Raw genomic sequence first — 20,030 nt, 5'->3', positions numbered from 1 at the left:
AACGGCGCTCGGCGCAGGCCTCATTCCTGGCGCATTCCCACAGGGACAGAGGGGGTCTTTGGCTGCCAGCGGGGTACCAGGGCCCCCTCCCGCCCCTCTGCTTCGGTGGGAGATGGAGATGGACGCAGCTCCTGGCTCCACCATCTGTCTGTCTGCCCCTTCAGCCTCTGATCTCGTGGCTGGATCCTGGCGTCTCACAGCAGCTCGGGAAGGGGCTCATCGGGAAGGGGCTCATCCGGCAGCTCCGGAGCTGGAGGCGGCTTCTCCATCCTCCATATCAGCTCCAAAAGCAGGGGCAGACAGGGACAGGCACGTGTGTCCCCTCCCCAGGGCACCGTCGCCTGCCCAGGCGTGGCGGGAAGGGCTGGATGTGGCGCAGGTCAGCCGGAAAGTCGCCGCAGCTCCGCTCAGATGGGGGATGGCGGGTGGAGGGGGACCCCGACACCCCCGTGGGGACTGTCCCCACGGCCCCGACAGTCCCCTCCTCACGGCTCTGGGGGGGCCTTGGCGGGGTCAGCCATTCTCCGGGCGCTGTAGAGGGACAGGCAGAGCCCGGCAGCCGCCAGCAGCAGGGCCAGGGGGGTCAGCAGCCGCCCCCCCGGCTCGGCCCCCCGTCCTGCCGCCAGCTGCATCTGTGGGGGGACAGAGGAGAGGAGAGGGGAGCGCTGGGGCACCCCAAATCCCAAACCCCACGGGAACAGGGGGCCTGAGGCCATGCCCTGAATGGCTCCATCATGCCTGATGGTGTCCAGGGGAAGGGGGCAGCTTTGTGCCCCCTCTGGGGTGTCCAGGGGGGCTTTTGGGGTGCTCCAAGCAGCACTCGCGGGACTCCACTGGCAGCACCCTCGCTGCTAACACGGAGCTGGGATGGAGCCGGGAATGGCTCCCACGGCCAGCAGGCCTGGTGGGTGACATGGGCACCATCCCGGGGGTCCCCATGGGCTGCCCCCAACCCACCCCCTTACCTGGAGCAGCCGGAAGTACCCCGGGGTCAAGCGCTTGGGGCGGATGATCATGGCGCGGTGGGGAGCAGCAGGATCAGGCTCCGTGGGGCGGCGGCGGGGCTGGGACCCCCCAGCACGAGGACCCCGACCCTGAGCACGGCGAGGGGTCCGTGCCTGTCTCCTGCCCGCCGGCCCCCTCGGGAAGGGCGGCACCGGGCGAGTGCAGAGCCGCTGTCAGCCGCGATCAGCGCCCGCTGCTCCCCCGAGCGCACACGCAGGGCGGGGGGGTTTGGGAGCCCAAACGGCGGCGGGGGGGCCAGAGCCAGCCCAGGACACGTTAGTGGGGCTGAAGAGCCGGGCTCAGCCACGGGGGAGCCCCTCTGCAGGCCTCAGTTGGGGGCTGCCCCTTGCCTCAGTTTCCCCCCTTGCAAAGGAAGGGGTGTGAATAGGCCTTGGGTGGGGGGTGACGCCCCAGAAACTTCCCATCCCTCATCTCTCATCCCTGGGAGGGCGTCATTCCTTGGATCTCGTTGAGGGTGGAGCAGAGGTCTGGCTATCACCACCATTTAGGCTGAGACCTGGCAAACTCATTTTATGGAGAGGCCTCTCCCACGAGCCAGGTGTCACCCCCTGGGGTCACCCAGCCAGGAGCCAGCGGGGACACCAGTGGGGAGGGGGCCAAGCAGGGGCTCCCTCAGGCTCTCCTGGGGGGGATCCGTGTGGCCAAACAGGGCAGCTGGGGGGCTCCCACTAGGGTCATGAGTGCTGTTGGGCCTCAGCTTTCACTACATGCGTTTTCCAGCAGCCCCATTTTCCAGGGGGGATTCCAGCAGCCCCATTTTCCAGGGGGGATTCCAGCAGCCCCATTTTCCAGGGGGGATTGCCGTGGCCGTGTGTCACCATCCCCATCGGGCCATGACTCACCTGGGGCGCGGCGCGGGGCCTCGCCCCGTGGGATGGTGCTGGGCAGGTGAGCGGCACCCGGGTGCTCCAATGGGGCTCCCGCTCCCGGCGCAGGTGGGAGCCGCTCCCGGCTCTCGCCGCCCATTCCGGCCCCGCCGCCATGGAGCCCGTGGGCTCCTGGGGCCCCGCAGAGGTGGCCGCCTGGCTCCGAGGTGAGACCCTCCACCCCCTGCCGGCTCCTGGCGTGGGGTGTCCCCACATTGGTGACATGTGGGTGGGTTGGTGTGGCTGGAGGGGGTTGGCAGCACTTCTTGTTCCTGGTCTCCTCCCCCTGGGAAGGGGCATTTTCCCTGGATCTTGCTGTGGGTGGAGTGGGGGTCTGGCCATCCCCACTGTTTAGGTTGAGACTCGGTGAACTTGTTGCATGAAGAGGGCCCTGCCATCAGCCAGGGGTCACCCCCTGGGATCGCTCAGCTGGCAGGGGGGTGCTGGTCTGTGGCAGGGCTGGATGCAGAGGTGCAGGGGTACCCCTTCGAGGCCTGGGAGCTGGCGGGGCCTGACCTGCTGGGGCTGGATGTGGAGGTCCTGGAGGCACTGGGAGTGTGGCCCCTGGGGCACCAGGAGCTGCTGCTGGAGGCCGTGGAGCAGCTCCGTGAGCTGGTGAGTGCAGGGACCCCTGGGGGCTGTGGGGAAACCAGGGAGGAAGGGGGGATTTGGGGGCACCCTGGGCTGGGTGAAGGTGGGGACACCCTGGACTTATTGGAGAGGGGATGTGGGGGGACCGTGGGCTGGATGGAGGGGAGGACATGGGGGCATCTTGGACTGGAGGAGGATGGGGGTTCACCCTGGGCTGTGTGGAAGGGGGGACACTGGGGCACCTTGAACTGGGTGGAGGAGGGAGTTGGGGACACTCTGTGCTGGTCGGAGCTGGGAATCAGGGCTGGGTGAAGGGGGGGATGTGGAGGCACCCCTGAGACCCTCACTGCCTCCCCATCCCCTGGTATCCATGTCCCCCCCAGGACGCAGGGCTGGCGAGCACCAGCCTGCGGACCCTGACAGAGAGGCTGCAGGAGCTGGCCCAGGGCATCCAGAGCCTGGTTCTGGGGGGGCTGCCGGCAGAGGATGCTCCCCAGCCACCCTCCCTCACCCTCCTGGCCCGAGTCATCGACCTGGTCGGGGCTGCCAAGGGACTCTTCTCCTGGCTCAACAGGTCCGAGGCAGGTGAGGGCCCCCCTGGGTGCTGGGTGACCCCCACACCGGGGGCTGAGCTCTGTGTCCCCCTCCAGGTACCTCTTCTCCACCCTCAACGACTTCTCGGCCAGCCAGGACATCGTCCTGCTGTGTGCCCAGCTGGCAGAGACGCTGCAGGCGGTGGGTGATGGGCACAGTGTCGGGGTTGGGGATGGGCACAGCTGGCAGCTCTTCTGTCCCCCCAAAACTCTGCTGGGCTGGAAGTGGGGTGAGAGGGGATGTGGTGTTCCCCACGGGGTCTCCCCAGCTGGGATGGAGCCATCCATTCCCACTCATCCCCGTATTTTGTTCCCCCAGGATTGTCCCGCAGCTGAGAGGGACAGGCAGATCCTGCGGATTGTAAGTGCTGTGGGTGAGGAAGGGGTGGCAGGCACGGGGCAGGGGTGCTGCCAGGGCCCATCTGAGCCCCCCCGCTGTCACCCACAGTGCCAGCACATCGTGGGCATCTGCGAGAGCATCGTGGGCTGCAGCCCCCCGGCGCTGCTGGACCGCAGGGCTGTGCTGGAGCAGGTGGGGCTGGCACTGCCCCCCGGTCCAAGGGGCAGCCCCCCGAGGTCCCCCAGCACCCCGACGCTGCCCCCAGGCCTGTGGCAGAGCCCCCCAACGTCCCCTGACTCGCCAACGCTGCCCCTCAGCCCATGGGGGAGCCCCCCAGTGTCCCCTGATATCTCGGTGCCACCCTCTGACCCCCTGCCACTCATCACCACCCCACTGGTGAGTCCCCACCACCCCAGTGCCCGCCACTGCCTCCAGAACCCCCCAGCCCCTGCTCAAATCCCCTTCCTGTCCCCACTCAGGGCTTTGAGATCACCTCCACCAGCTCCTGCCTGCACTTTGTGTCTGCGACCACCTGGGAGGTGAGTGAGGGGCTGCCCCTCCCCATCTGTCACCCCCCCAAGTGCCACCCTGTCCCTTTTAGCACCTGCCATGGGGAACTCCCCCAACCCATGGGGTCCTCTTAGGGCCCTAATCTGCATCCTGACCCAGGTCTGGGGGGGAGGGGGCTGCCTGCAGCTGAGAGTGTGCAACTCATCTCATGAGTGAGCACAGCCTGGGCACGGGGGGAGCCCCCTCTGCACCCCGATCCCACCGGCAGCACCGGCCGCTGCCGTGTAAGGTCGGGTTAATGGTTAATCCCTCCCCGGTCCAGGAGAGATCTTGAGTGTGGATTAGTTTGGGAAGAGGGGGTGGGAACCCGGGACTGGGCATTCCACTCCCACCCTGCCTCTGCCCAGGCCCTGTCTGCCCACGGGGGGCACATCCTGCCCGGGGACGAGATCGTGCAGGTCAATGAGCAGGTCGTGGTGAGTCGGAGGGGACGGGGCTGGTTTTGGCAGGGAGGTCAAGGACAGGGAGCTGCAGGGTCGGGGAGGCTGGGGGAAAATGGGGAGTGCAGCTGGGAGGATTTTGGGTGCACACAGGACATGCAGCCAGGAGGGATGGGACCTGTGGCTGGGGGGATTTTAGGGGGACTGTAGCTGGAGGGGCTTGGGGGAATATAGGAGTTGAGATCTGCAAAAAGCAAGACCCATGGCTGAGAATGGTCTGAGGGACACAGGAGCCACCGCTGGGGGGACTGGGGGATGTGGGATCTGTGCCAGGGGAGGGTTTGGGGGATGCAGCAGCTGTGGGGCCAGGGCCGTGTCCCACATCTCATCATGGGGCTGTGCAGGTGGGTTGGTCACGCGTCAACCTGGAGAAGAAGCTGCTGGAGAAGGCAAACGAGGTGACACTGGTGCTGAAGAAGATCCCCCTCGACCTGCCCTGCTCACCCCCCTCTCCCAGACAGCAGGTGAGTGATCCCAGTGCTCCCAGTTCATCCCAAGTGCCTCACTGAGACGTGCTGGGAACTGGGCAGAGATGCTGAGAGCCAGGCATCTCCCATCACACTGGTGATCCCTAAAGCTCTGGGGTCCGTGGTGGGGTGGGGCTGTCCCTGACACTCCATCCACAGCTCCCGGGAGCGTTTTCGGATGCTGCGGATTCCCCCGGCACCAGGAGTGGCGAGTGCCCAGGCAGCCCCGTGTCCCTGACCTCCAGGTGAGCCCCATCCCGACACCCCAACACCCCCAATCCAACAGCAAGGAGCTGTTTGGATGCCCCCAAGGCCCATTCCCAGCTCTCTTTTTGGGGTGAAGTCCCAGCGATGCAGCAGCTGCCTGCGAGCGGCCCGAGGAGCTGCCCAGTAGCCTTAAGGGACAGAAAAAAAAAAAAAGTGGGTTGTGTTTGTAATTCATTCACTTGGTAACGTTTTAGTGGGGTTGGAACTATATTTAGACATGACCCTTCTCCTCTCCCGGAATGGAAAGGCGTGCAGGGAGCCAACGGCAGGACACACCGGCCGGGCTCCCACCCCGCTGGGGACCACGGAGGTCTGGCGGAGCTGGTGCTGAGCCCCCACCACTGCGTCCCCTCCAGCCCCACTCCTCGGGCAGGGAGAACCGCGGGTGCCCCACCCAGAGGCCGCCAGTGGGATCCCCGCAGACGTCAAAGAGGTTTGTGGCTCAGGAATCCCGTTTTCCCCCAGCGCTGGTGCCGACTTGGACTCCGGGCCGGACTCCGCGCCAGATCCCGCCACTGAGGAAGAGGAGGAGGAGGAGAAGCAGGACCTGAGGCTGCCCGGGGTGGCCGTGGAGGAGCTGCAGGGACTGTCAGGACTGGGTAGGATGAGAGGAGAGGAGGGGACGGAGAGATTCCCCCCTCCAGGACAGGAGGCTGCAGCCCCACTCGCTGTTTGCAGGCGCTGCAGAGGAGGAGTGGGAGAGCGGCACCCCCTTGGACACCCCCTTGGACACCCCCTTGGACACCCCCCTGGGCACCCCACCGGGCATCCCAAACTCTCCGGGCACCTCTGCTGCCACCACAGAGCTGAGCCCCACGGCAGCCCCCACCACGGGGGCTGGGGGTGCAGAGCCCAGCCAGCTCCCTGGGGAGGTGAGAGCTGGCGGGGGGGGACACTGGGAGGGTGTCAGAGTGATGGGGGGGACACAGGACTTTGTGTGCTGCCTGTGGTGGGAGTCAAAATGCCTGTGACTGGGTGGGTTCCACTCTGAGCTCCCCTCTGGGCTCGCTGATGTGTGTGTGCGAGTTGGGGGGTCCCTAAGGGGGTCCCTGAGGGCTGTGTGTGCTGCTGGGGGGGCTCAGCTAAGGCTGCCCTGCCCTCACTCTGTGCTTGTCCCCATCTCCCCATCCAGGGCAGCCCCCAGACAGGACGCAGACCCAAAGGTGAGCAGGACCCTGCCAGGCTGGGGTGAAGGGGGCTGGGGGCTGCCCTTGGGGGGGCTCTGCTCCCCCTCCCCTGCCTTGACACCCCCCTGGCGCCGCGGTGGCAGGAGTGGCGACCCGGCTGAGCCGCCGGCGGGTCTCGTGCCGGGACCTGGGCCGGGTGGACTGCGATGGGTGGCTCCTCAAGAAGAAGGACCACGTGGGCTTCATGGCCCAGAAGTGGAAGCGCTGCTGGTTCGTGCTCAAGGGCCACACGCTCTACTGGTACAACCACCCCAACGTGAGTGGGGGCCACGGGGCGTCCTCGCCCCCCACTCCCACCTGGGCAGCTGGGATTCCCCAAGGTGGTGGTGTTGGACACGCTGTCCCCGTTCCTCGCAGGATGAGAAGGCTGCAGGACTCATCAACGTGGCCACCTACGACCTGGAGAGCACGAGGGAGCAGAAGAAGAAATAGTGAGTGGGGTCTGTCTCACCTCCCAGCTCGTGGTGGAAGGAAGGGGGGGGATGCTGTGCACGTGCTGATGAATCCTGCTGGGTATCACCTGCATGTCCCCATGGGGCTTGTGGGGTCCTCCTGGGGCTGGTGGGGTTCTTGCATGGCTGCGGGGTCCCCATGGGCCTGGTAGGGTTTCCAAGGGTCCCCAAAGGGTTTGCAATATTCTCTCCACACTGAGCAAGGCGTGCACTGTGCTCCTGGTATTATCCGGGATGAGGGCAAGGACATCTCCCAGGGCAGGGAGAAGCCCAGACCCCTGGGCTGGATTGGGATGGGGAGGCTGGAGGGGGCTTGTGGCTGGTTCTGTGTCAGCACAGCAGCCACCTGCCTGTCCTCAGCGTGTTCCAGCTGTGCCACCAGAGGTACAAGCCCTTTGTCTTCGCTGCCGAAACCTTGGCTGACCTGAGCATGTGAGTGACACACCCACTGGTGCTGGTCAGTGCCAGTCCTGTCCCTCCTGGGCTGGCCAGGACCCTCCTCTGCCTGTCTGCCTGTCCTTTCCCTCCCCAGGTGGGTCAGTCGGCTCATAACAGCCAAAACAAAGTACACACTCGCTCACCAGTCAGTTCCAGACAAGGAGGAAGGTAACGAGCCCTCCCCAGGGTGGGAGGTGGGGTCAGGGGGAGATGGGACCCTGTGGGAAGCTGGAGGTCCTGGTGGGGCAGCTGTGCCTGGTGCCACATCCCCTGTCTGGGACTGCTGGGAACTTTGCCTGTGATTTGTGGGAATGTGAGAAACCTCCCCCTGAGAGGGGTTTGGGGTGATGCTCAGCCCTTGGTGGGGGGATCTTCCCACTCCCACTGCCCTCTCCAGACTGCTACAGCGAGACAGAGGCCGAGGACCCCGATGATGAGTCTCCCAGGCACGGATGTGACTCGGTGAGTGGTCCTGGGGGACATCCTGGGGAGGGGACAGAGGTTCCTCCTCTCACCTCCTGCTCCATCTCTCCCCCAGCCGAGGAAGAGGCTGCAGAACCCCCCGGACAGAGCCCAGCTCTCCCCGGCCAGCGGCGAGTCCAGCAGCCCCCAGGGCAGCCCCCGGCCCTGCTCCCCCATGGGTAGGTGCTGGGGGTGGCATCTGTCACCCTGTCACCTTGTGTGCACCCTTTAATCACAGTCAGGGTGTTTAGATTGGATATTAAGAGGAAGTTCTTGGCTGTGGGTGTGACGAGGCCCTGGCACAAGTTTGCCCAGAGGAGCTGCGGCTGCCCCATCCCTGGAAGTGTCCAAGGCCAGGTTGGAGCAACCTGGGATAGTGGAAGGCATCCCTGCCCGTGCCAAGGGGTTGGAACTGGGTGATCGTTCAGATCGATCAGCGCCCCTCTCCCCTCTCCCAGACCCCGCCGGGGAGGACCTGGAGAGCCTGATGCGGTGCCTGAAGCAGGGCGGGGTGTCCCTCATGGGGCAGCGGCGGTTCCTGACGCAGGAGCAGTGCCGAAAATCCTTCCTGCGGCGCAACAAGAACCCGCACATCAACGAGAGGGTGCACGCCGTGCGGGCGCTGCAGAGCACGCTCAAGGTGGGACCCCCCCCAGCCCCCCGATTTCCCCTCCCCAACCCTCCCCCCGCCCCAACCCCTTGTGTGGCCACCCCAAAAACCTTCCCCTCGTCCCGGGCAGGCGAAGCTGGTGGAGCTGGAGGCGCTGGAGCAGCTGCTGGGAGAGGCTTCGCTCACCTCGGACACCTTCAGGCGCTGGAAGGAGGAGCACCAGGAGCTGTACCAGGAGCTGCGGGAGGGGTGGGCAGGGCGGCAGCGCCAGGGCCACGACGGGGGGTTTGGGGGCGAGCAGGAACCCCCTGGAGAGGCGGCTGGACCGTGACATCCCCCCGGGAGCCGGCGGGGATCGGTGCTGGCACAACTCGGGGGGCTGAGGACATTTTTGGCAGGCTCATCTCCTTCAGAGAGAGAGAGCGGCTCCCGCTGCCTCCACCCCCCGCTCCCCGGGGATGGGGGGCGTCGCTGAGACGATTCTTAGCTTTTTTTCAAAGGACATTTTTGAGTCTTACTTTTCCCAAGGACATTTTGGCTTGGCAGAGGGAAGGGGGGGGGGGCTGATCCTGGAGGGACGTGCCCCCACTCCGTGGTGCTGTGCCAAGGTGGGGGGCTGTAAATAAATTGTTGACAGGTACTGCTCGTGCCATGTTGTTTGTTTGTCGGAATCGTGGAATTGTTTAGGCTGGAAATGGGATCATGGCATCCAGCTGAACAGCACCCCTAAACCATGCTGCCACCGTCCCCAGCTGCCACATCCACGTGTTTTTTGAACACTTCCCAGCGGGGATGGTGACCCGGGGGGGGGGACGGTCGCAGAGATCCAGAAGGTCTCTCCCCGATCCCTCTCTCCCTCAGGCTGAGCTCCCTCGGCTCCCTCAGCCCCCGCCCTACGGGTGCCGCCCGCGGACACTCTTCCCCCGCCCGCAGCCGCCGCTCCCTCCGCGGCGCTGAGGCAGCGGGGTGGTGGTGGGCGGGGACAGCGTTCAGGGCGAGCCAATGAGCGGCGGGCAGGGGAGGGGCCGGCGCGCTGGATTGGCTGCGGCTCATGTGGATGCCCCGCCCCCGCGCAATACCACGCCCCTCCCTTCCCGGGCGGGCGGGGCTAACGGTCGCGGCGCGCGGCGGAGCCAGGTGAGGGAGCGGGAATGAGATACCGGGAATGAGATACCGGGAATGGGATACCGGCAATAACCACTGGGATACTGCTCCCCGGATCCTCAGGGACTGATTTGCCCCCCCCTTCTTGCCCCTCAGGGTCTTGCCTGTGCCTCCCCCCGCGCCGGGTCACCCACCTTGCCCTCTCCCCTCCCTCCACCCCAGTCGCTGTCCGGGGGTCCCCGGTGCTCTTCCCCACCCCGGGTTCACATCAGCATCAATCCCTCCCCTTCCGCGTGGTTCCTCGCCCTCTCCACGACCCACCGCTCCCTTCCCACCCCCTGCACCCGCTGCTGGAAGGGAGGGGTGGTGGGATTTGGGGGGGGTCCTCTCTCCCTGTGGTTTTGGGAGGGCGGTGCTGAGCGAGGTGGGAACGCTCTGGTTGTTTGGATTTGTTTTATTCCGAGAGCCCACGCTTGAATTTCCCTGTTGGAACTGTCTGACTGTAGTGCCTGAAGACTGAGATTTAAACTGGGGAATTTCAGAAATGCACCTAACTTACTAATTTCTACCCAAATATACCTAAATTATGATAAGCACTACATTCACCTAGAGGTGGTTTGTTTCTTCTCTCAGTGGAACGCTGCTTCTGGTTCGTTATCCTGTTATATTCCTAATTTCCCTCCTATGTTGTAAAATCTGTATGTGTATGTTTTCTAGGAATTAATGCCTTCTTTGAGCTCCTTGAATCAGTTTAGCAAGAATCTGTAAGAGCTGCCAGTTGAGAGTTTAGTCTGAGTGGAGAGAGGCCTTGAATTTCCACAGTGTAGCCTGAGAGCTGTAAATTGCACTTGTGTTATCAGAGACAGGAAATTCACTGTCTGAAGTACTCAGAGAAACAGATAAATTAACCCAAAGCTCTGGATAGATAAAAATTGCCATGCATGGAACAGCAAGGCTGATTTTTGAAGGACTTTACTCCTCGTGTAGTTGCTCAGTGACCTCTACAGAGGGCAAAAATGACCTGGTGGAGACTGAAGACTTTTAAAGATAAATTTGTGGTCTCTGTAGACACAGAGTCAGTGTGTAGGTACCGTGGTGACTGGTGCTCTATAAATACGTGCCATGAGGATAACACATGCACCAGCTGAAATGTGCTGCTGCGTGGAGAATGGTGTAAACAAGAATTATCCTCATTTTTCAGGTATAAAAAACCACCAAACCTCTTGTAAATTAAGTGTTGCCTCTGTTGCTGCAGGGCAAAACCAGCTATTTTTGGGAGGAGATGCTAATTAAATACAAAATACAGTGTTACCCTGATGTGTACGTACCCTTTGCTTGGTTACTGGGAACAGGGTTTGGGTTATATTGACCTAAAATACGATTTTCATTTACGTATCCAGTTCACTGGGTGGATAAGATGGCTGTTCCTGGGAGAGATGGAGACCTGAGGCTCCAGCAGAACAATCCACTGGGTAAGGGCAGACCTTTCTTTAAAGCCCTGCTGCTGTTGGATCCTGTTTCAGCTCCTCTGAGCGGACACGTGGCCCTGAGAAGATTCTTTACCAGGAGCTTTTTGTTCAGAAAAGTCTTATTCCTGCAAAAGTACACAAGGGCAGAGAATCATTTGATAATTAATTTCTCTCTGAAGCAATAACTGATGAATCTGGGAGAGTTCTTAACGGTTAATGCAAAAAATACACCTTTAATTTAGCCACTTCTGCTGTGCTGCTGCTGCTCTTTTTAGTCTGAGTATACCAGAGCATCAGCTGGGTGCGATATCATCAGACCCATCAATGGGAATATAATTTACTACTTTTGCATTCTGACTTTCATAACAAGATTGATTTTTCAGTCTCCTGTTGATATCATTTGACTTCCCTGTGCTTGCTACCATTTCCTTTTGCAAAAGAGATTTATCTAACAATAACACAGGGAGCGAAGCGAGGATCGGTTTGGGTTTTGGAAGTGCTGGTAATTAGATATGGCTGGATGGTATTAAAAGCTTTTTCAGTCTGTTGGCTGAAGCATAAACATCCCTTTTTTTTTTTTTTTTCCTCTCTCCAGATCCCAGCACTGGTCAGAAGAGCAAGTTCTTGGGGACTGACTGGAAAACACCCACGCTGTCGGTGAAGTCCCAGAGCCGCGTCAGTCGCTGTCCGAGCGTGGCTGACAGTGGGGACGGGGGCATCGGCACCTCCTGCTCGGACAGCACAGAAGGTGACGGTCCCCATGGGCTCCCAGAATGTAAAACTTGGAGAGCATACCCTGTAATGATGTTTGGAGGCTGTTTCAAATCTAGTGCCTTGGATGTGCTGCCTGGAGCATAACCAAGTGATGCAGGCACTGGCTGTTTCTCTGAGCTAGTTTGGTTCTCATCTACCTGCAGTGGTTTTAGCTGACAAAGAGCCACCTTGGGGATTTACTGGTTCATACTGACCAAAAAGTGATTTATCAGCAATTTTTTTTTTTAAGAAATAATTTACAATAATTTACTCTTTGTGCAGGATTGTTTGTCTCTTCAGTGTTAGCCGTGTGCTTCTCACTGAAGAACTCAGAGCCACGCCCTCAGCTGAGGCACATGCTGTGAAATTGCTCGTCCCAGCAATCCTTTCCACCTGTATTTTTCATCTTCATTGATCCTCCTTTCAGCAGTCAGGAAGTTTGTGGTGTGCTCTAGAAGCACTTCACACATCTGTTTCAGGAAGCTGCGTTGAGCCTTGGGAACGAGCTGCAGGTCTTAATCATTTGTGGGCAAATTGAAGGCTTTGGAAAGCCTGGCTGTTGGAAATATTGCTGAAGATATTACATGAGCACGTGTTTGTGTCCATCAAGCCTCTCTCAGGGTAATAAAACACCCTGAGCTGCAGGTGAGGGCAGGGGAAGGAAATTCCCCTTGCCTTGTTTGTAAGAGCCGAGGCTGACCTGCAGCCCTGGCCAGTGGCTCAGGCACTCTGAGCTCAGTACATTACTCAGAAATGTTGTTCTGATGACCCTTAGCACACTCAGGGAACCCATTGCAGCACCTGCACGTGGCATCTTGGTCAGGGAACTCGAGTTCCAGACGGTGACACCGGGGGGATAAATTTAGGGGCTGTAAAAGGAAACGGTACTGTCTCTTCTTTTGCTGAGGTGAACGTGCTTGTGACTGTACAGCAGCACAGTGTTCTCTGGAGTTCCCAGGCACAGCCAAGTAGTGGCAGAGAGATTTTCTGCCCCTCATTTCTCACTTGTGATGAAAGGATCTAGTGCCTTTATTGGGGTAATTTTCCTGCAGTGTCATGACGGTCTCTGCAGACTCTGATTTTGGTCGGATTCGAACTGTAATGTTCGTTCCTTGCGTCGCAATGCTTGGAGGGGACAAACAGGTGGAAGAGGGTGACTTGCAGTCCTGATGTTGCATTAAAGGAACATCATGTGGGGGTGGGCCTTTGGCCAAAGCCACGAGGAAAACAAGTTTGTGTAGCTGGGAGAAGCCTGGAATTCCTGCGATACAGAACGTATCGGGACAAGGATTCTCACGATACAGAACGTATCGGGACAAGGAGTGGGAAGGGGCACTTGACTGTTTGCCTTTCTAAGCCCTTGCTGTTGCTGTATGGAAATCTGAGAGTTGCTAAGAATAACCCCTGCCTGTGCAGCCAGGTTTGGTGCCCCTCTGGCAGGACGGGCTCGCGGGGTGCGTGCGCCGAGCTCTGCCTCATTTCCTGTGGCAATAAGGTGAGAGCCATTGCTCCAGGCTCTTTTGCCGCAGCGTCCTGGAGGAGCTGGAAGGTCAGACCCTCGGGTTCAGCTATGTTTGAGGCTCGCCATGGGCTCAGGGAAGGCTCCTGTTAGCTCTGGTTCTGGTTCGGAGTCGCAGCGGGACGGGCAGAGCAGGATTACGGTCTCAGTGTTCAGCTGAGTAAGTTTCAGCCTTTTTATTCGATGTGAAGGACTTGATTTCTAAACCTGTAGGGAGATAACCTGGTTGATTTAAGATTATGCTAGAGAAGCTTATAACTAAGGATTAAAAATGTGAACTGGATTAAACCTGGATTCTCCCTGTGGTTTTTGTGGTAGGAAAATGCCATCAGGTTCCTGAAATGTGTAATGAGGGGGAACATAGGTGTGCTTGAGGCTTTGCTGCTGCTGCTTAGGAGGATATGTTAAGGGGGAAAGGAACTGGTTTTAGAGTTATTTTGGAGAGTTCACTGGAGGAGTGCCTTTTCAGGATTGTAATCAGAATATCACTTTTTTTCTTTTTTTTTTTTTCCCCCCTAGATTTTTGCAATTCCAGTAACGGTTCCTCATTCCACCCCATCAAAACCCAGGTGACCATTCCAACAGCCCACATTATGCCTTCCACGCTGGGTGCCTCACCCTCCAAGCTGTGCTCTGCAGGAAACCAGGGCTGTTCCCAGGGCACTTCAAAGCCTGCCGTGCCAGGATCTGCCTCTGAACACTCAGGGCTCACGAGGAACGGGGATTTTAATGCTGGGAAGTCGTCTCAGGTGCCACCCAGGGATCTCCTGCGCCTCTACGGGGGCTCAGGGCAAAATGGCTTTGAGCAGCCCTGGCCCCATGCTGCTGATCCCACGAGAACAGAAGACCCTTGGAAGTTTGAAACCCCTGCCATGGAGCGCACCCTGAACCAGTCTCTCTTTCTGGACAGTTTGTGTGCTGACCCTCAGCACAGGTTCCAGAAGCTCAATCCAAACCCCGAGGCGGGGAAGGACCGTTTTAAGGTGCTGCCAGAGAGCCAACACGGGGCAGGGCCCGACGGAGTCTGCGAGCCCCGGGACGGGACGTGGCCCAGCGGGAGCAGAGCGATGCCAGCGGGACTCCAGGCCAACAATTTCTTCCCCAAACCCGTCGTGACTCCTCCATCCCGAGCGTGGGTGCCAGAAGGGTGCACCCTCCATCCTCACAAGGGGGTCTGCGAGCTCAGTGCCTGGAAACAGCAGCTGGACCAAGTGAGGCTGCAGGTGGAGCAGATGCAGGTAGGGAGCTGCTTGCAGTTTGAAACCCTTCAGTCAGGGATCACTGTGCCAGACTTAAGAGGCAAGGGGGGAAAATGTCTCCTTGCTTCTCCCTGTGTGACACTGGAAGACTCCTAATGATCTGTTTTTACAGCCTGTGGTGCCACAGGTATCGTTTGACACGTTCCATATGTAGAGCAGCTCTGGATTATGTTACAGTGCTGCAGCAGGGTCCAGATCGAGAGGTGAAATACCCCGTCTGCTGGAAACTGCAGGGAAAAAGAATGCCAGGAGGTTCTAAATAGTTTCTAGAATAATTTTATTCTGTATCTAGGGTTAAGAAAGGCTTTTTTTGTTTGTTTTAAAAGATGCATAAAACTAACTGCAGCTTATTAGGTGGAAACAGTTTGTTTACCACCTCCCACCAGCTGTACCTTAATGGAGACAAATTGTTTCCAGTGAGCTAGCACAGCGATCTAAAATTATTTGTTAATCTCCAGTTGTGCTTGGGCAAAGTTACTTGTTCTTGGACATCAACAGAGACTGAAATAGCCGTGTCCTGGCATGCAGATGAGCACACAGTGTGCAAAATAGCTCCAGCAATGTTGCAATTACCTCTGTGGGGCACAAACCTTTCCCTCCTTGTTCTGTTTCCTCCTGCAGTTACAAAACGGAGGCACCTGCCCCCATTCCTCGATGTACTCTCCATCCCTGCCTCCACCTGATCCAGCCCAGTGGATCAATATCCTGAACTCCAATGAAAACCTGCTCAAGGAGAAAGAGCTCCTCATCGACAGGTGAGGGTTTGACAGTGACTCCAGTGCATTTCTGTTTGGAAAGTACCAAGGAGAGCCCATTTCTCAGAGTCCCTTTAACCCATTTGAGCTTTTTTTTTTAATTGCAAAGAATGACCCATGAGAACAGCCTGAGCTCTCCTCCTCTCAGAATTAGGATGATGTTCCTGAAGGGTTCAAATAAATTAATTTTGGTTGTTTTCTGTGTTTTATAAGGAGTAGACATCTCTGTTTGCATCATGATTATCAGGAGTGTCCAAACTACTGCCTTTCTGCTTAAGGAATTTCTGGGAGCTCTCTTCTGTATGTCTGAGAACAGTTTGTGGGTTTTTTTTTTTTTACAGACAGAGGCAGCACATATCCCAGTTGGAGCAGAAAGTCCGGGAAAGTGAACTGCAGGTTCACAGTGCCCTGCTGGGCTGTCCAGCATCCTATGGAGATGTCTACATGCTTAGGCTGCAGGTAATGGGGTACAACAGGTGGCCCTCCCACTTCTCCTCAAGTGTTTGCTGAGCAGGAGTCAAATTATACTTTGTGTGGGGTCCTGATTACTCATCACCCCTGGGATCCTCAGCGTGACCCTTGAGATTTCCACCCCTGACGGATGAGAGCTCGTTCAGAAGCCTGTGCTAGTGATGCAAACACCTGGCAGCACTGACAGGTGCTATTTTGGACGCTGCAGCGTGTGAGATGGGCTGAGTGACGGTGTTTGGGAGTCGGGGAGGGACGAGGACACGGCTCTGGGACGGCACAGCTGCCGAGTGCCAGTTTGTAACCGACCAAACCCGGGGACCGTCTCTGACTGCAGGAGCTGCAGAGGGAGAACACGTTCCTGCGAGCACAGTTCACAGAGAAGACTGAATCCCTCAGCAAGGAGAACATTGAGTTGGAGAGGAAGCTGGCTGCTGCAGAGGTGGATGTGAAGCTGGCCCGGGAGTCGCTGAAGGAAGCTGTGCAGAAACATGCAGAGGAGTTAAAGAAACAGGAAGAGAGGGTAGGATCCCATTGCTCTAGAGAATGGGAAGGTGTGTTTTGTTTGAGAAGCTAAAAGTCAGTGTAGTGCTGAGATGGAACTCTTCTGTGGCAGTGATCTGCTCGTAGAGTACTTTGGTTTATAAGCAAAAGGCCTTTCTCCTGCAGGCAGAAGCATTTCAGTCCCTCCTCTTTTAACCAGAAGAGCGTGTCTTTAGCTAAATGAGCAGAAATGCTGCTGAGTGAAGGTGATCTTGTATTGTATTGTATTTTGGTGTTGAGTTCTGTGCAAAAAAGCTAAATGAGTGGCCTTACAGAAGACTGAAGAATAGATGAGAAATTAGATAAGCTAAACCTGTCTGTAACTACCCTTGCAGGTAAAGGGAAGAGACAAGCACATCAGTAACCTTAAAAAGAAATGCCAGAAGGAATCTGAACAGAGCAGAGAGAGACAGCAGAGAATTGAGACCCTGGAACGATACCTGGCTGATCTGCCCACCCTTGAGGAGCACCAGAAACAGAGTCAGAAGGTAAAACCTTCTCTGAGTTGTGAAGATGGCTCTTTACTCTTCACTTACTTTCTCAGGTGACTTTTCTACAACTGCAGTTACTCCCTTTTGTTACAGCTGAAGGATTCTGAACAGAAGAGCACTGCTCTGCAGGAAACAGTGCTGGCACTGGAAACAGAGCTTGGGGACATCCAGGCTGCTCTCAGGGAGCAGGAGATGCAGCTGGAAAACCAAAAACACAAGGAGATGGAGCTTCTCTCCACTGTGCGCAGGTAAGAACGAGGAGGATTAGAATAAGCTTCATCTTGGCACTGCAGCAATTGCTGCCCAAGGAGAGTGATGCTTCACTGTCCCACCTGTCAGACCAAGGTCACTGTGGATTTGTGATGCTTTCTGAGTGCTGACCAAAGCACTGTGTTCATATCCTGCCTTCCAGCAGCAGAGGGTGGGAGCAGAACCGCGTGGCTGAAAAAGGAGGCCCCTGTTTTGCCAGCTGGGTTTGTTTGTGTCCTCACCTGGGTCTGTTATTGCTCTCAGCTATAACTCCTTGCAAAATGGGCCTACTTGTGTGTCTGCAAAGGACCAGTGTCGCGGGCAGGGCTGTGTCCAGGGGCAAGGACTCCTTCCAGCACAGCCCTGGCAGTTTGTGAGCTGGGATGCAAATAGTTCTACACTGATATGAAAATAATTTCCCTCCTTGAAGTGAGGGAAACACCTTCAAGGTGTCTTTTCCCATGGTGTTTTGCTAACTTCAGCTTGCAGGATAAGCTGCAGCAGAGTGTAAAGAATGCAGAGAGAGGACCCGCTGCCCAGGATGGGGAGAGAAAGAAAATGGAACATGACTCTCTGAAGAAAGAATGCGACTGCCTCAAGAAGGTAAAGGGGCTGTCCCAGGCAGGAATCACACGTTTTTCCTTCCACTGAGTCACACCAGGCACTCAGATGAAATCAGGGACTTCTGCAGGCACAACTGCACTGAAGCAGCAGTTCCTGGAATTCAGACTGTGGGGTTCTAAACGCTGTTGTTGGTGTGAAAACCACACAGTCCTACAGTAACGCTGGGGAGAAGTTGCAGAAAGAAGAAGAGGGGAGAGGGAAACCACAAGAATACAACATCTCTGGTCTGTTTGTAGCTGATGTATCTAATGGTGCCTTTTAACAGGGAATCTAAGTCCACTCCTAACAGCAGCAGTGATTAAAGCAGTAAATGGACAGGGAAGAGAGAGAGAGAGGGGGCTGTCCTGCTGAAGGAGAAATCCTGGTGGTACTGCTGGCTCTGTGTGGCCAGTTCTGATGCCTCTGCTTTTGATTCCAGATCGTGGACAAAAAGCAGAAGAAGATGGAGCAGTTATCCTTGCAAGTAAAGGTGAGAGGTGGCTGGGGAGGGACCTCCAGCTGGAGAATCTGCTGTGAAATGAGTTAGACTTACTGTGTTCCTGTGATCTCTTCCAGAACCTGGAAGAACAGGTGGCTCAGGAAGAGGGGACAAGCCAAGCTCTGAAAGAAGAGGCGATGAGAAGGGAAAATGCACTGCAGCAGCTCCGGGCTGCTGTGAAAGAGGTCAGGGAGTGCTTGGAGTGCTTGAACATGGCACTGAACTGAGTGGATTGTCTTTCGTCAGGGCCCTGAGTCTGGAGTCAGCAGCACAACATCTGCTCCCTGCTAGCCAGTTATCCTGTCAGGGCTCTCAAAGGAGCTCTCCTCTGCTCAAATGCAGGAGGAAAAAGGCAGTTTCTTCTTCAGGAACTCGAGCTGGGGCTCGGGATGTGGTGGAGGAGGCCGAGCTTGCCACCTGGGGGCAGCAGGGCTGCGAGCTGGGCTGAGCCCTGCTCTCGAGCAAAGAAAGCTGAGCACAACGGCAGCCCTGGAAGGAAGGGATGGCCAGTGTCGGGGTGCCCAACCTCCTGAAAGCTTCTTTTGCTGCATTGTGGCTCGGCAGGGACGGTGCAGTGTCTCAGGGTGCTTCCTGTCCGAGCCAGGAGAGCCAAATCCTCACCCCTGTGTGGGACTGACGCTCATCTGGTGACAGTGTGGAGGGCTGGATGTAAAAACCACTCTCGCCCTCCGTGCTCCCATCACAGGGCAGCTGCATTAAGATGCTTTAAGTGTGGTAGTTCTGCCCCAAGTGCCCACTGACCCTCTGTGTCCCTGTGTCCAGCTCTCTGTGCAGAACCAGGAGCTGATCGAGAAGAACCTGACGCTCCAGGAGCGGCTCCGCCAGGCCGAGCTGACGGCCCAGCCCCTGCCCGCTGACACAGCCCGCCTCACCCAGGAGCTGCACGGGGAGCTGGCCATCTGCCTGCAGGATTTACAGTCTGTCTACAGCATCGTCACTCAGAGGGCTCAGGGCAAGGACCCCAACCTCTCTCTGCTCCTGGGCATTCACTGTAAGTACAGAGAGAAGGCAGAGCAAACCCTTCCGTTCCTGTGCTGTGGCGGAGTTAAATGAGTCACATAGAGCGTGGAATTGTCTTTCTGGGCTGTATGAACCCTAACCCTGTGGTTAGCTCACTCTAAAGGTGCATGCTGTCATAACTGAATGTTAAGTAGGGCCTCCTTTGCAAATGTGTGTTGGTTTTCCTGGCTGACTTGCAAATGTGTGCGATCCTTGGTCGGAATTGCATGTGAGGAAACTCCCTTCTCTGACTCCACAGCTGTGCAACACCCTGTGAAGGAGAAGGAAGACTTGCTGAGCCCTGATGGACTTGCAAAGAAAGTGGTGGAGGTAAAACAGCTTCACAAAGAGGTGGAGGAGTTAAGGACTGCGATATCTGACAGATATGCTCAGGATATGGGAGACAACTGCATCACCCAGTAAGGAGCACTCCCCAAAGTAAGACAGGAAATGAAGACTTGAAACCCTCGGGAGTCTTGAGCTCCTGCAACCCTAAACCTATTCAGCACTTTACCATCCCTCTGCTCGGGTACAAGAGATGTGACTTATCTGATCTGTGAGGGATCAGGGGGTTTGTTGCCAGAAGTGTTCAGCTGCTGACTGGAATCGTTCAGGGCTTCGGTGTCGGGCTTTGCAGTAGCTTTGATCTTGTGGAATGTGTTTTGTGCTGTGTTTGCTGGAGCTGGTGTGGTCTCTGACACTGGGAGATTGGATTCTGACTTGCCTTCCAGGCATGTCAAATGCTGAACATGCAAATGTGACAGTTAAAATCATCACTAGAAGGAAATGTATGCCCTGGTGTTTTCTGATAACTTCCCTGTGCAGGTCCTGTGTGACTTGTGAGACCAGAGGATTCTTGGAGTGTTCAGAGGATACCTGGATTTTGTAGGCAGGCAGGTGTGCTGGTATTTACACTGAGGTGCTTCTGGCTTGGATTTATGGAGCAGGACCTGCTTTCCTCAGGTAAATGCAACCAGAGTCTTTCAGTA

At 57.4% G+C, this 20,030-nt stretch overlaps 2 protein-coding genes across 4 annotated transcripts; both read left to right on the top strand.

Annotated features, from left to right (window-relative positions):
- The first annotated feature begins 1,997 nt into the window (after positions 1-1,997).
- Positions 1,998-8,739, top strand: CNKSR1 (connector enhancer of kinase suppressor of Ras 1). The gene is made up of 22 exons (XM_027907688.1): positions 1,998-2,059; positions 2,350-2,507; positions 2,867-3,057; positions 3,134-3,218; positions 3,396-3,437; positions 3,525-3,812; positions 3,896-3,955; positions 4,086-4,138; positions 4,249-4,402; positions 4,771-4,890; positions 5,053-5,138; positions 5,626-5,759; positions 5,839-6,032; positions 6,293-6,323; positions 6,431-6,603; positions 6,705-6,778; positions 7,160-7,231; positions 7,332-7,405; positions 7,635-7,699; positions 7,776-7,878; positions 8,158-8,339; positions 8,440-8,739. The coding sequence occupies exons 1-22, from the start codon at positions 2,008-2,010 to the stop codon at positions 8,638-8,640; spliced, it is 2,592 nt and encodes an 863-aa protein (XP_027763489.1). The 5' UTR covers positions 1,998-2,007; the 3' UTR covers positions 8,641-8,739.
- A 698-nt stretch (positions 8,740-9,437) lies between these two features.
- On the top strand, positions 9,438-19,841 carry CEP85 (centrosomal protein 85). 3 transcript variants are annotated; one of them, XM_027907697.1, is made up of 14 exons: positions 9,438-9,446; positions 10,814-10,885; positions 11,478-11,630; positions 13,674-14,392; positions 15,035-15,168; positions 15,510-15,627; positions 15,974-16,159; positions 16,515-16,667; positions 16,764-16,918; positions 17,402-17,522; positions 17,962-18,012; positions 18,099-18,206; positions 18,805-19,033; positions 19,301-19,841. In XM_027907697.1, exons 2-14 carry the CDS (start codon positions 10,831-10,833, stop codon positions 19,462-19,464), a joined length of 2,346 nt encoding a protein of 781 aa, XP_027763498.1. In that variant the 5' UTR covers positions 9,438-9,446; positions 10,814-10,830; the 3' UTR covers positions 19,465-19,841. The 3 variants fall into 3 exon arrangements, with proteins under 3 accessions (XP_027763498.1, XP_027763500.1, XP_027763499.1); XM_027907699.1 differs by lacking the exons at positions 9,438-9,446; positions 10,814-10,885; positions 11,478-11,630 and adding an exon at positions 12,948-13,130; XM_027907698.1 differs by lacking the exons at positions 9,438-9,446; positions 10,814-10,885; positions 11,478-11,630 and adding an exon at positions 13,148-13,314.
- Positions 19,842-20,030: the final 189 nt, after the last annotated feature.

Source organism: Empidonax traillii, unplaced genomic scaffold, assembly GCF_003031625.1.
Source record: "Empidonax traillii isolate 1590-97213 ecotype Southwest subspecies unplaced genomic scaffold, ASM303162v1 scaffold1525:size98293, whole genome shotgun sequence".
In the NCBI taxonomy this organism is placed as follows: Eukaryota; Metazoa; Chordata; class Aves; order Passeriformes; family Tyrannidae; genus Empidonax; species Empidonax traillii.
Note: the sequence above shows the minus strand (reverse complement) of the source record. Positions and strands in the feature narration are given on the sequence as shown.